We start from the raw sequence: 15,915 nt of genomic DNA, 5'->3' as shown, positions 1-15,915 counted from the left end.
TCTGTGAATGCAAGGAGTGAAGAGGCAAGGCAGACCTGTTAAATGAGCAAAACAGCAAAAGAAATGCTGGATCCAACCCTTTTTATTTGAGATCTGTCTGTTAGAGAAGCGATTTGTGAATTCTGGACACCAAAAATGAAGCGTGACGGTCTGTGGGATGACCAGACTCAACTTCATCATTTGAGCAGTCTTTCCGTTACACATCTTGCCTCATTTTGTCACACGTTTACATATTGTGATATGACAGCAGGCTAGGAATACCTTTTCTTAGGCTGACTACATGTTAATAGTTCAGAAGAGTTGCTAAATTTTTCACTAGTGGGAGCTAATGGTTGAGAGGTATCTGAAGATCTTTATTGAGTGATAGGCTGTGTACACATGGCATTTTATTCTAGAATCAATACTGCGTACTTGTTTTTATTAAGTAAGGCACACACAATCTAGTTCTATTGCATTTTTTGGGGGGGGGGTATTGCCTCTGAAAAGTGCTTCCTGAGAAACTGGTTTCATTCTGCGAATAAAAGTTCATTGCAGATGGATTTAGCATTATCCCACAGTATGTCCATTTAAAAACAGAAAAAAGAGATGTAACGGGCAGGGAAATTACATCAATGTGTTATACATAGGACTTTCTCTGAAGATGGTTCAGTAACTTCAGCTAGTGCAGAATTTGGAGGCCATGTTACTCACAGGGGCAGGATGGCAGTGGTGTAGCACAGGGGCGGTTGCCTCAGGAACAAAATTGTTAGTGCAAAATTTCAACACCTGGTGCTGCCTCAATACAGCTGTGCACTTCCATCTTAGAAACAGCTTCTCCATGCAAAAGAGGAAGTAATCTCTCCAGACAACGGAACAACTATTCTTTTTTATCTCTGTGGCTGCTATCTCCTGACTGATGCGGACGCCATTAGGCAGTTGAATGCACATGCATACAGTGGTACCTCGCGTTAAGTACTTAATTTGTTCTGGAGGTCCGTTCTTAACCTGCAACTGTTCTTAAACTGAAGCATCACTTTAGCTAATGGGACCTCCTGCTGCTGCCATGCCACCGGAGCACGATTTCTATTCTCATCCTGAAGCAAAGTTCTTAACCTGAGGTACTATTTCTGGGTTAGTGGAGTCTGTAACCTGAAGCGTATGTAACCCGAGGTACCACTGTACTTTGTCCATTTCCCTCCCTCCCAGCAATCCCTCAGCATGGTCCCGGGTGCTGAGAACCCACTGCAAGACATTTTGAGCATATTACACTGAAACTGGCCTGACGGCACTGGCTGCCAACTAGTTTCCAGGCCCAATTCAAAGTGCTGGTCTTGACCTATAAAGCCTTAAAAGGCTAAGGACTGCAGTACTTCAAGCACTGCTTCTCCCATATGGACCAACTCAGAACCTGGGAGCATTCTCTGAGGCCCTTCTTCGTGTGTCACCTCTGTAAGAGGTCTGTAGGGTGGCAGCAGGGGAATGGGCCTTTTCTACAGTGGCTCCCCATTTGTAGAACGCTCTCCCCAGAAAGGTTCAGCTGGCACCTTCATTATACACCTTTAGCTGCTAGGCAGAAACTTTCCCCTTCAACCAGTTTGTCTGACTGACATCTGATGCCCTTTTAAATGTGCTACGGGAGGTGGGATTATCTGTTTGTTGTTTATTATGTATTTTGAGGTTTTTATATTGTAATTCTATGTTGTGAACTGCCCTGAGATCTGTGGATGAAGGGCGGTATACAAATTTACGAATTAATAATAATAATTTTTAATATCCAACCAGCCGAAGGATGTTGTAAGTCCCGAGGATCAGATAGAGAGGTCTAAAGGACAACATTGCCCCTGCCTCAGGCTTGAGGCTCCTAACCTCATGCATGTCTGAATGAGAAACAGAGTGAGCTAGCAGAAGACTGAATGTTGGGCAGGACCCAGCAGGCCAGGATGAATCTCAACCCACCATTTTCTATAGGGCTTGAATGTCTGCATAAGACTCGAATAAAGAAGCAGAAATTCGCAATTATGCTTTGAGGTTCTTATCTGTTCCTGGAAACAAGTGTGGTTTATTCATGTGTGCATAGGCGCCGACTCCATGGGGCCTGAGGGGGCCCGAGCCCCCTCAAAAATTCGTTTGGGGGGGCTCTGCCCCCCCAATAATTTAAGAAAATTATTAGGCACCTTGCCAAAAACCGTGCAGGGGACTCCGGCGCGCGCCTCCCAAAGTGACCGGGAGCTCCTGAGAAGGGGCGGGCAGGTCGGTCAGTCAGAGGAAGACCCCCAGCGGTGGGACTTTAGAAAGGAATGGAGCCGCGGGGCCGAGGAACGGCGTATTCGTCGCCGGCGAGGGACCGGGGTGAGGGGAGAATGGAGGGGATGGGAGTTCCCGCCGCCAGAGCGGGGCTTTTTTTCTGGGTTCGGCTAAGGTGACGTTGGTAGGAGGGGGTGGCCGCCTCCCGGCGCGAAGCCTGGGGAGGGCAAGCCGGTTCTGGCATGCAAAAGCACCACTGCCATCCTGCCGCCAGGGAGCGCGCGACGGAAGGGCAGCGCGCGGGGGGCGACCCGGCGTGGGATAGGTTTTCCTTTTTTGCTGGCGGAGGGCCAGAAAGTGCCGTTGAGTGAGGGCCGCCCCCTCCCGGAGGAAGGTGTGCGGAGGGAACTGCCCGTTTGCTGCTAAAGCAAAGCTGCCTGTTCCTGTCGTTGCAGACCGTTGCAATCCCGATGCCCTTTGCGGATGAAAGATGTATCATGGAATGAACCCAAGCAGCGGGGACCCGTTCCTAGAGAAGAGGCGGCGGCAGGAGCAAAAAAAACTTCCTGGGGCAGGACCCCGGTATGGGCCCCCCCAATATTTTTTATAAGTCGGCGCCCCTGCATGTGTGTGTTGTGGTTTGAGATTTATATTTGTTGGAACCCAGTCATATGGGCAGGGTACAAATATACTAACACTAATACAGTGGTACCTCGGGTTACAGACGCTTCAGGTTACAGACTCCGCTAACCCAGAAATAGTACCTCAGGTTAAGAACTTTGCTTCAGGATGAGAACCGAAATCACGCGGCGGCAGCGGCAGGCCCCATTAGCTAAAGTGGTACCTCAGGTTAGGAACAGTTTCAGGTTAAGAACTGAGCTCCAGAACGAATTAAGTTCTTAACCTGAGATACCACTGTACTAATACTAATACTAATACTAATACTAATACTAATACTAATACTAATACTAATACTAATACTAATACTAATACTAATACTGCCTTGGGATGGGCAGTGGATTCTGCCTAGTAGGAGTGCACATTTATTTGTTGCCTAACTTACAGGCTGTCTTTCAAGCTGCAGTTGGCCCTTCAAGGTGATGCAAAGATTTAAATATCCAAATTTAGATTTCTAATCATAATAAATAATCAGAAAGATGCTGCTTGCCTCCAGTTATGCTGCAGCCATTGTAAGGAAACTAAACATTACAAAAGCACCCTGTTCTCTCCTCTAAAGGAAGCCAATCCCATATACCACGGGCCCTGGCAGCCTTCGCTATTTAGGAAGGGCATAACAATTATATCGCATTGGCTCTCTTATGGCCCAGAGTTGGGCTGTTGTGGAACATATTTCTGCTTTCTGAAAGTAGCTTTCAAGTAAAAATAAAAAGTGGGCTTGGGCATTTTGGCACGAAGGAACTGGGGGGAAATGAAAGGGGGGACATAGACGTCAAATGTTTTTTATTCCGTTTCCTGAGGGGCTGAACTGGGTGTTCCGTTGAATGTGTGGTTTCTTTTGAAAGCTTATGGAAATGCCCTCCCTCTCATCTACTAAAATTCAAAACATAGACACAAATCATTTATAGGAGACAAAAAACAATAAGTAGTGTCAGCACAGAGGGCTATATTTTACTTGGCTGTGCCATGAGGAATTATGGTGGCTTGCAATGAGTAGAATATAAAGTAACATACGGTGCTTGTTCGTAACAGGCTTGGAAATTATAAAATGTAAAATCCAATATATTTTCTTCATGGTGTCAAACAGCTGGGAGTTTTTTATGGCTTCTAGCAGGATGTCATGCCTTTTCTCATGGACCAATAATTCCAGAAGCACATTTAAGTGCATGCTGTTCTTTATGTGTTTTGATGTGTGTTTTTAAAGTACTTGCAAATTTTAATAGAGTGAGACTCATGCCGATGTAATGATACTTTAAGTGATCAAACTTAGACTTGCTTAGTTAAACAGTAGCAGCAAGGTATTTAATATAATGCTGAGGATATGGCTTTTAAAGGAAGGTGAGAGCAACACTGTTGAATGAAGCTGAATGTTGAAAGACTTAGGACAAACAAATGAAGGTCCTTCTCCACACAGTGCATAGTTAAACTAGGGAATCCACTCTCACAAGAAGTAGTGGTGGGCAGCAACTTAGAAGGCTTTCAAAGAGGATTAAATGAATTCATAGGAGATATGCCTTGTTGTTGTTGTTTAATCGTTTAGTCATGTCCGACTCTTCGTGACCCCATGGACCAGAGCACGCCAGGCACTCTTGTCCTCCACTGCCTCCCGCAGTTTGGTCAAACTCATGCTGGTAGCTTCAAGATCACTGTCCAACCATCTCGTCCTCTGTCGTCCCCTTCTCCTTATGCCCTCCATCTTTCCCAACATCAGGGTCTTTTCCAGGGAGTCTTCTCTTCTCATGAGGTGGCCAAAGTATTGGAGTCTCAGCTTCAGGATTTGTCCTTCCAGTGAGCACTCAGGGCTGATTTCTTTCAGAATGGATAGGTTTGATCTTCTTGCAGTCCATGGGACTCTCAAGAGTCTCCTCCAGCACCATAATCCAAAAGCATCAATTCTTCGGCGATCACCCTTCTTTATGGTCCAGCTCTCACTTCCATACATCACTACTGGGAAAACCATAGCTTTTACTATACGGACCTTTCTTGGCAAGGTGATGTCTCTAATTTTTAAGATGCTGTCTAGGTTTATCATTGCTTTTCTCCCAAGAAGCAGGCGTCTTTTAACTTTGTGGCTGCTGTCACCATCTGCAGTGATCATGGAGCCCAAGAAAGTAAAATCTCTCACTGCCCTGTCAGTGGCTAAATAGCCATGATGGCTGTGTTCTGTTTCCACTGTTGGAAATGACATGCTTCTGAATCCCAGTTGACGGGAATCACAAGTGGGCAAACCATTGTGCATATACAATGGTTCGAACGTCTCCATTGATGAAAATTTGGGTTTTCAAATGCCGAAAACCTGGAAGTAAATGCTTCCATTTTCAAATGTGCCCCGGAAGTTGAGGGGTTTCCACTGTTTTTCAATTTTCTCAATTCAATTTGCAGACCGCCTTTTGTGTCTCGGTTTTTGAACGTTTCAGAACTCAAACGGTCTTCCAAAACAGATTATGTCCGAAAACCAAGGTACTACTGTATATATAAATAATTTTTGATGATATGGAAAGTAACAGAGTGGCTTACAGCTAGGACGCTAAATAACTCTTCCAGGTGACTGATAACCTCTTTGTAAAGATGTACAGATTCTGTATATTCAAAAATAATTTTACTTTCATAAACACATAACTGAAAAGAATATATTTACAATCTCATGCTTATTCACCTTCTTCCTTATAGAGAGTTCTTGCACAGGTTTCTCCCTATTAACGTTTAGGGATATTTAGCTGCCTGTTTCATTTCAGATAGATCACAATGACACCCACTGTCCTCAGCAGTGTCCTGAGAAGTCTCTCTCAGCAACTATTCTTCCTCACACCCACAGAGAGAAGAAGCAGAAAGCAGTTAAAAATGAGTTACTGGAATAACATCTTCTAAAAGTTCTGTTCTTACCACATATTCCAATTCATTCCCAGATCTCTCTTCTGAAAGGCATGGGAATTTGACAAATTTCTGTGTGGAAACAGATATTTTCCTAGAAATATCTAATATCCCCAAGAAATATCTAAATCTTGATTTTGAACTTGGCTGATCTTCATGCATATGACCTCAAACACAAACTGGGGTGCTGGTAGGATCCTCACTCAATAAAACCAGAAGATCTTAAATAATCTTATCATTACAGGAACATGACCACGTAGACATTTTAAAATGCCACCCCCAAATTAGTTTTCCTGCTTCTCATCCTGTTAATGCTATTCAGTTCCATATTACCAACGTTTGTTAACATTGCAACATGTTAGTAATTAATAGTTATCAGTTGTGCTTATGCAAGGAGATATGTCATTATATCCGTCTGTAAATAATATTCCTTTTTTTCTACTGCTCATCTGGCTTGACTGCAAATATTAATTTATCCAAATCCTATAGTTTAGGGAAATCATTCTTATTGATTTCTCTGACAGAGTGTACAGCTCATTCTGAAGCATTTTATACCCTTGTCTGACCTGGATATAGAAAACACTGTCTTGCCTTCAAGATTTCTCTTCTCTTGCTTGTCATTTCTGTCCAGACTCTGTATTATCTGAGTTATGAAATGCTATAGACTGATAGATATCGGCAAGTCTTGATTAAAATTCATTCCACATAGCTTGCTGGCTGCCTCAAAGGAGCAAAGGTCCTAAGAACTGAAAATCCAAGTTATTTTTTGAAGTGTTAAGCATGAAAAACAGGTCTTTGTTTGATACACACATCTGAGTTTCTTTCTTTCTCTCACTCTTCATTCTGACCCAACATCTGGCCACTGTTGAGAACCTGCAATGCCTGAGTTGTGGTTTTGTCATCTCCAGATACTGCTGACAGTTAAACTACTGTGTGACAAGCGCAGCTTACCACCGAATTTCTGAAACTTGCAAAGAAGCAAGGCATCATAGCTTGTGACACAGGCAGTTGATTTCCCACATCACTCCATTTTTTTCATTTTCTGAAAGAACCAGCCTCATTTTAATGCAGCTTGCGACTTTTCCGTGTCACTCCTTGTCCTCTCCATCTCCAATCATCTGCAGCACGTACTTTCATCCCCTTCCTCATTTTGACTGGCAGGTAAAAGCATCAAGACAGATCTATCTTGTAGACATTTGGCTTATAAAATGGTAATGAAAAGAGCCCATGAAATCTGGTGGGAAGACTATTAGAGTCAGACCAGGGTTCAATCATGAAACACTCTAGAAACCATTGAACTAGCCTCAACATAACCTGTCTCACAGGAGTTTTGTCAGAACAAATGGGACAACCTTAAGAGAGGGATAACTTAGAGGACATCCACACCATACATTTAAAGTACCTGGCTCCCCCCCCCATCCCCAGAAACTTGGAAACTGTAGTTTACCCTTCACAGAGCTATGATTTCCAGTACTCCTAAGACACTACCGTCCCCAGAACATTGTGGGGAAGCAATGTCTTTTAAATGTGCTTTAAATGGATGGTGTAGATATTATCCTATATAGCTCTGGCTACATAAGTATTCAGAATTAGAAAAATGACAAAGGTAACAGAGATACAGCACTCCTCTCTACCCCCGACCCATGATTATTCTACTCAATGATAAAATACCAGAATCAGAATGTGTTGTCCAGGAGCACATTATACACCAGTGTATTTCCAATAACTACTTTTCTTGAAAGCATGCGATGTTTTGCCAAGTGTCTTACATATTGTTGTGAGTTGGGGGCTGGTTTTGTCTTGGTTAAATGCCAGTGGAGGACCACTTCCCCATCTCTTCCTACCATTCAGCATTGGACCATTTTGCTTCTGATCTCTCACCATGGCATCACCTCTTGACCAAGCTATTGGTTTTCTGGTTGTCATCTTCCACAAATACGCTGGCAAGAATGGTGATAAGAACAATCTAAGTAAGAAGAAGTTGAAGGAGCTGATACAGAAAGAGCTGACCATTGGACCAAGACTGCAGGACGCAGAGATACAGACATTAATGAAAGATCTGGACTGCAATGGGGACCAAGTCATGAACTTCCAGAAAGATGTCACTTTCCTGGGTGCCATGAAAATGATGTACAATGAAGCTTTGTGTTTGTAAATGTACGCCCCGGTGGGACGAGGTGTCATGGTTCAGGATTATACCTTTGTAGGCGGTTTCATGTCCAATAAAATTTAAGTTTTGTAATAAAGGGGGGGAAAGGAAGCCAATGGAGGATTCCATGGTTGAACTAGCCTTTGTGAGATAGTACCACCTAAGCATGGCCATTGGTACAACAAAGGAAGTTGCTCTGTGCCAGAGGCCAAATGGCCTTCTTCACCTGGTAAGTAGTGAGAAAGACAATAGCCAGAGTTAAGTGTGAGACTGGGCCTAGGAGCAGGCAGAAGCCAGAGAGTGAGAGCCATGCTTGATTTCTGCTGGAATCCAAGGAGGTGGCTATGGGAGAAGCAAGACTTTCTGGGGTGTTAATGCTGTGAATCCCTGCACCATAAGCTCAGATGGAAGATATGTGTAAATATGTTCAGTTTCTGTTAATTGGTTCTCGTGAGAAACTTGCAGATTCTAGCTTCACCAATTAACTCAAGCTGGTGTCAATTTACTCTTGGCAGAAAGCCCAGGTCTGCTTGACCTAGAAACTACTCACTCTGATTGGTTAACGACCAGCACTCAACTCTGTTATCAAGGGATTGTTAGCTCAGTTTGATGTGAGGTGTGTTAGGAGTTAGAAGTGCTGTGTATGGTTTTGAGAGAGAGAAAGAGAGGATTTATTTTGCTTTTATTTGTATGCAGAAACTCTGCTGGTTTTATTTTTCCTTTTAATAAATCCTGTAAATAGTTATTCTGAGTCTAGCTGACTAGTCATTACTGCCGCAACTAGCTTCCTCGCTGTGCAGGAAAACTCTGCTACGTTTGGGCTAAAGCCAGTAGGGCTATGCCTGACACTTCAAAGTTCCATGAGGTTATGGGCATTGTGCTGCCAGCCTGAGTTGCGGTGGTGTCAGCATTAACGGCGTTGGTTCCAGTAGTTCCAGAAGTTGTTGTTCTCTGGCTGGTTCCTGACCGTGGTGAGCTGGTGACGCAGCGGACTCAAGGACAACAGCTGCAGCGTGTGAGTGCTGGGTGCTGTGGTTCCTGTTTTCTCTCTCGGTGGTCGTGAGTAGCTGGTTCCGGGTTCCAGGGACATCGCTCTCAAGATGGCCTCACAACCAGTTCAGATGGCTTTTGAGCGTCTGAATGACTCCAATTACTTGCTGTGGTCGGAACGCATGCAGGCAGTGCTGCAGAGGGATCGTCTCTGGCAAGTGGTGAGTAAGTTTCCTGCGAAGCCTGATGATGAAGACCTCGATAAAGACCAAAGAGCAAGGGCCACAATTGTCTTGGGGCTGGAAGATTCCCAGTTGCCGTATGTGAGGGGAATCAAGACAGCTAGAGGTGTGTGGCAAGCACTTAAAGAACTCCATGTGCGTGAGACAGCGGTTTCCAAGCTGTTCATTCGCAAGGCATTGTACAAGGCAATGTTACAGCCTGGGGTTACAATGCAGGAACACCTACACAGTTTACAGTTAAAGTTTGCTGCGCTACAGGAAAGAGACTGTGCGTTAGACCAGCAGGAGAAGGTGGCTATTATTTTGAGTTCTCTCCCGGAAAGCTGGGATAATTTAGTTTTGTCTCTAGAAGGCATGCAGGAGCATGATTTATCAGTCAGTTATGTTACTGGGCGTTTGATTGAAGAATGGCAGAAGAGGCAAGAAAGGTTGTTGGCTGCAGAGGCTTCTACAGGTGGACGGTTTGGAAGGAGTTCTCATGCCGTGCCAGAGGTGAAGCAAAAGCAGCGTACTGGTGAGGAGTCAGCGTTTGCTGTTAGGCGTTGTTTCCGATGTGGGTCTTCAGCGCATCTAAAACGCCAATGTCCGGAGTTGGTCAAGTCTCAGTTGCCGGTGCAGGAGCAGAGACGAGATCAGCAGCAGCAGCAGCGTAAAAGGAAATTCTTCAAACAAAAACAGTCGGCTCGGCTGGTGACCGCCGAGGTCAAGATTGCTGATGAGAAACAAGCGGTCTGGGTGGTCGATTCGGGAGCGTCTCGCCACATCGTAAATTCAGATGAATTGTTTGTTTCCAAGAACTCAGCACAGCGCAGCCAGGTGGCTCTAGCAGACGGAAGTACTTCCGAAGTGATTTCGGGGGGTGCAGTTTTTGTTCCTTGTCTTCGTGAATGCCTGCAAAATGTACTTTGTGTGCCGTCATTAAGGAGCAATCTGATGTCTGTAGATTGTTTGCTAAAAGCTGGGTTTAAAGTGTATTTTGAAGGAGACAGTTGCATTATTAAGAAGGCTGGTGAGATTTTAGGCACTGCTAAGTCAGAGGGAGGCTTGTTTTGGCTTAAAGCAGGATCTCAAGTTGCAGCAGTGGTCAGTAAATCTCAGCCTGCAGTGAGTAACAAAGCTATACATGACAACTGTGTGCACTTATTGCATAGGAAAATGGGGCATGCTTGCTGGAAAAGTGTACTAAAAATGTCTGAATTGGCTGATGGGGGTAATTTAAAGAGTTGTAGCAAGTACCTTGATTGTAATGTTTGTAAAAAGGTTAAAACCCACAGAGTCTCTTACCCCAGAAGTGACAGAGTTAGTGAGTCACCGCTACAGCTGGTTCACATGGACGTAATTGGTCCATTTGCTGTAAGCAGGGGTGGATCGCGCTTTTCACTAACAATTGTGGATGACGCCACGCGTTATTCTTGGGTTTTTCCCATGAAAAATAAGGGTGACGTGTTCACTAAGTTTAAAGGCTGGGTGGCATCTGTGGAAAGATTTCTGTCTGTTAAACTCAGAAGGATTCAGACGGACAGAGGTGGCGAATTTATGTCAAATGCCTTTAAAGATTGGTTACAAAAGCGTGGCATTGGGCATAGAAAAACGAACGTTTTTTCCCCAGAGGAGAATGGCGTTGCAGAGCGAAAAAACAGATCTTTACAAGATATGATGTTTGCCATGCTTGATGATGCTGATTTGCCCATGTCTTATTGGGGGGAGAGCATGCTCACCGCGTGTTATCTCCAAAACAGGCTCTTTCATCAAACAATAGGTACAACCCCATACTTTAAATTGTTTCAGAAAAAACCTAAAATTGACCATTTGCATGTGTTTGGATCAAAAGCCTGGGTATTAATTCCGAAACAAATGAGGAAGAAGGGAGATCCTAAGACCAAACAGTTAGTGTTTGTGGGTTACCAGGAGCTGGGAAAAGGTTTCCGCTTTGCTGAAGGGACAAATGGCATTGTGATCTCCAGGAATGCCAGTTTTTGTGAACATAGTGGCTGGGAGAGACTACATGCCAATACTGAGGTTTGGTTTGAACCTTCCCAGGAGCTCCTTGACTCTGAAGGTAGACACAGAGAATCAGAGTCTGAGGGGGAGGAAAGTTCAGATAAGAGCTCTCAAGAAAGTGGAAGACCAGTTGCTAAGCAACAAAAGAGAGGTCGTAGTTCTGAGGAGGAAAGTGGGTCAGAAGAAAAATTTTCTCCCAGAAGATCTAAAAGACAAAACAAAGGAGTGCCTCCGGTGCGTTTTTCTCCAGATACTGCAAATGTGTTTAGTGTAATTGCAGAACCCAAGAGTTTTCAGGAGGTGTTAAAGTTACCAAAAGAGGAGGCAGAGCTCTGGAAACAGGCAAGGGAGGAAGAGATGTCCTCTCTGAATGAGCACAAGGTTTTTACACCAGTAGCAGCGCCTGAGGGGGCAAAGATTGTAGGCTGCAGGTGGGTGTACAAAAGACTTAGGCCCGGTTAGGACATATCTAGGTTTGGAAGTGTGCTGGGCCCAAGATGGCAGCTGCCTAATTAGTCAGCAGAACAAAGTTAAACAACTACTGACTACATACAGGATGCAGGATTGCAAAGGGGCAGCGGTGCCTATGGATCCAGGCTTCATAAAAACACTTCATATAGATGAGAGTCCTGAATTTGAACATCCTGATGTATATCACTCTGTAATTGGAAGTTTATTGTATCTAGCACAGTGGTCCAGACCTGATATTAGCTATGCAGTAGGCATATTAAGTAGATTGGTCTCAAAACCCACACTAAATGCCTGGAAAGGGGTAAAACAAGTTCTGAGGTATCTCAAACAGACAATTGGCTATATGTTACAATTAAATTCTTCAGAGGATGAAATGTTGAGTTGCTACTGTGATAGTGACTGGGGAAATTTGCCAGATAGAAAATCTGTCACAGGACTAGTCATAATGGTCGGTGGAGCTTTAATCAGCTGGCGGTCACGCAAGCAAGACGTTGTAAGTGTGTCATCAACGGAATCAGAGTACACCGCATTGAGTGAATTGTGCAACGAGGTGATTTATTTCAAGCATTTGATGGCAGATTTAAATGTAAATTGTGGAGAACCAGTACAAGTTTACATTGATAATCAAGCTTGTATAACCTTAAGTAAAACAGAGGGTTTCAAATCGCGTTCCAAACATATCTCTGTAAAATACCAAAATGTACGTTGCTGTGTACAAGACAATGTAATCACCTGTACTTATGTATCAAGTGAAGAAAATGTAGCAGATGTGTTAACTAAACCATTGGCAAAGATAAAGAACAAGCGAATGTGCAAGGGTTTAGGTTTGCTGGAAAAATAATCTCCTACATAGGTGTATTTGGTGTTAATTGTTCAGCAGAATCTGTGAGGGGGTGTTCAGTTTCTGTTAATTGGTTCTCGTGAGAAACTTGCAGATTCTAGCTTCACCAATTAACTCAAGCTGGTGTCAATTTACTCTTGGCAGAAAGCCCAGGTCTGCTTGACCTAGAAACTACTCACTCTGATTGGTTAACGACCAGCACTCAACTCTGTTATCAAGGGATTGTTAGCTCAGTTTGATGTGAGGTGTGTTAGGAGTTAGAAGTGCTGTGTATGGTTTTGAGAGAGAGAAAGAGAGGATTTATTTTGCTTTTATTTGTATGCAGAAACTCTGCTGGTTTTATTTTTCCTTTTAATAAATCCTGTAAATAGTTATTCTGAGTCTAGCTGACTAGTCATTACTGCCGCAACTAGCTTCCTCGCTGTGCAGGAAAACTCTGCTACGTTTGGGCTAAAGCCAGTAGGGCTATGCCTGACACTTCAAAGTTCCATGAAAATAAACCATATAGCATAAAGACACCACAGTCTCCGCTGTGCCTCATTCCGAGGAAACTGAACCCTGGGAAAGAGCCTGGAACTTATGGAATCTCACACCGCTCAGAGATTGGGCTGGTGTGCAACAACATGCAGTGTCGGAAGAGAAAGGGGAAAAAGTCATGTTTCCTTTTTAGCCCAAAATAACACAACGATAGACACTGGGATGGGAACGGTGAAGGACAAATTGATGTAACAGCTATGTTAAATCATGTTCGTATTTGCCATGTAAGAAGCATTCACTTAATTGGCACGCAAAATGTTGTGTTCAAACCTGCCTGTGAATCCTGTCATAATGACTTGGCTCTCTAGAGGAAGCTCAAGCAGGTTTTGCTTGACAGAACACAGGCAAGTTTTAAAATACTATAACTTGCTCAAAGGAAACCCAAGGGATGCCAACTGTATCAGAGGGAATATAGATAAGCATGAAGGCTCTCTCTTGAATGAGCCTCTCCCCATACTCCTGGTATGGGAAAATTCAGATTGAGGTTGGGAGAAGTGTGGGAAGGCAGTGATTTGGAGACGAACCCCATTTGGACACCATAGAATTAATGGAGGTACAAGAAGCTTACTTTCCAATTTAAATGACATAATGGATGAACCCTGAGACTTGTAGGCTATGATGCTGTATGTGTGCTTTCATTTCCACTGTTTCTATTGATAAAGAAGATGTACATGCCTATCTAAAGTCTCCCCAAATGTTGAAGCATCGCAAATTGAGCAGGCCAACACCTCTACCTCCATCAGGGCAGCATGGTTTTGCCTCCAGAATTCAGCAGCTGGCTTGGTGTAAATGTGGCCATGGTGTCACCCCACATATTTTATAATTAAATAACAGCACGGTCTCATGCGTGCATACTCAGAAGTAAGCCTCATTGTGTTGAATGGGATTTACTCATATGTAAGTGTGCATATGATTGCTACCCAATTTCCTTTTTCTTTTCTTTTCGTTTTCCTTCCTTTAGGTTGCCCCATTTCATTACAGCTTTCTGCCATCTGGTCAAAATGTTTCACACTTTTGACAGGAGTGGGAAATATCATGGCTTAGCAGCTGCTTTTCTCTTTGAGGCAGGAAATCCAATTGTACATCACTCTTTGCTTTAATAGTAATTTATTTCCATCTCTAAAAATGGCCATGTTCTATCAGCAGTACAAAAACAACACATAACATTGTAGCACCTTTTCAGGGGTCTAAAGATTCTTGTGTCCTGGAGGACAGGAAACAACCTTTTCCTTTTTTTCCTTTTTTTTACTACTGGTCATTTTTCACACTTACCTCTGAGTGGATAGGAGACAAACACAGAGTTCTAATTGCACCATAAAAAGGGAATTATTTATAAAAGGGAATGCTGGACCCCATGGACTGTGAACCATTGACACACATCCCATAAAACAAATCAAATTAATTTAACAAGTCCAAGGGGAGCTATTAATTTTATTTAGAGTGGGGGTTGATGGTGAGAAGGGGAAAGGAATCTTGCCCAGATTGAAACTGTCCCTATATCACATTAAGTACACATAAGCAATACTCTAGAAGGCTAGGTGTACTAGCCACTTTTAGCCAGCAATGGGGGGGGGGGGAATCCTGTGTTACTTTTTACAAATTTATTGTGACATGATTTTCGTCTGCTGGGGGCCTTTTTGAAAGATGTGTGAAGTATCCTAGAAACTGTTAGGCAAATGTGTTAGGCAAATGTGTATGAGGACAAATTTGGTCCCTGGTGGGGAACCTCCAATCTGTTGGCCTAATTAGACCAGGCAATGGCTCTAATAAGTTCTGACAAACTGTTTATCCCAAACCCTGTCCATCTGCCCTACACCTGACATCAGATGTGGGGCACATAAGCTGTGGCTGCAAATGATTAAATGGAAGCCTTAAAGTGTGCTCTCCATTGTTTAACGGGCAGGTGGGTCTTGTAGTTGACACCTTAGAGCATAAAAAGGCCCAATGGCCCATCTAGACCAGCATTTGGAGTCAGATGCAAGCCACATTGAGATTGGTTCCACTCAGGAGCTCACACTGGGTTTTTCGAGGAATACCTCCTTTAATCTTAGTGCTGCACTCATGAATAGTAGCCGCTGATAGCTTTTTCGTCCATGAATGTTTCTAACCTCATTTTGAAGCCAACTAAGGCCAACCAATCCTTACACTTACCTGGGTGTAAGGCCTATTGAACTCTGTAGGGCTTAGTCCTGAAAAATATATACGATTACACTACAAACTGGCGGCCATAACAACAACTTATTTTTCTAGGAATTTGTTGGCTATCTATTCTGTATAACTGTACATGGTGCCTGATGCTTAAATCTTTTCCATTTTGCTTCTTAAAAAAATAAGCAGTAGTTGTTGTTTGCATTTTTCAGAGCACAGAGAGGTTTACTTTTTTGACTTTTCAACAAGTGTGTTCCTTGTTATATATGAGGAAACCCTAGACTGCCTTTGAAAGTAAAGGGTGTTTTTTTTAGCGCAACTACCATATGGATATAGGGCTTTAGGCAAAAGACAAAATGGTACCCTCCCCACTACAAATCTATATGCAGAAACTGACCGGCTGGTCTTGTATTGATATCTAGAGATAAGAGCTTCCCACAATATATTTTTCTTTAGCTTGTGTAGTATTCTATTCTATTTAATCTTTTTTAAATATAATATTTTATTTATGTAACAATAAAATAACATTGATCAATTCCAACAAAACCTATACAGCGTAACATGCTTATCTCAGTCACATATAAGAACGACACTGAGAGATCACACTGTCAAATAACTGAATATTTCAACAAACCATGGCATAGCTCAGGGGTCAGCAACCTTTTTCAGCCGGGGGCCGGTCCACCGTCCCTCAGACCATGTGGGGGGCGGGCGGACTATATTTGGGGGGAGGGAAATGAATGAATTCCTATGCCCCACAAATA

General features: G+C 43.3%; 1 protein-coding gene across 1 annotated transcript; it reads left to right on the top strand.

Annotated features, from left to right (window-relative positions):
- Positions 1–7,654: 7,654 nt before the first annotated feature.
- On the top strand, positions 7,655–7,927 carry LOC310688215 (protein S100-A6-like; the record flags this gene model as incomplete). The annotated part of the gene is made up of 1 exon (XM_083464357.1): positions 7,655–7,927. One exon carries the CDS (start codon positions 7,655–7,657, stop codon positions 7,925–7,927), a length of 273 nt encoding a protein of 90 aa, XP_083320483.1.
- Positions 7,928–15,915: the final 7,988 nt, after the last annotated feature.

Source organism: Podarcis liolepis (genome assembly GCF_965112155.1).
Source record: "Podarcis liolepis genome assembly, chromosome: 11".
Taxonomy (NCBI): Eukaryota; Metazoa; Chordata; class Lepidosauria; order Squamata; family Lacertidae; genus Podarcis; species Podarcis liolepis.
The sequence above is the reverse complement of the archived record's forward strand: the minus strand, read 5'-3'. Positions and strand labels throughout refer to the sequence as shown.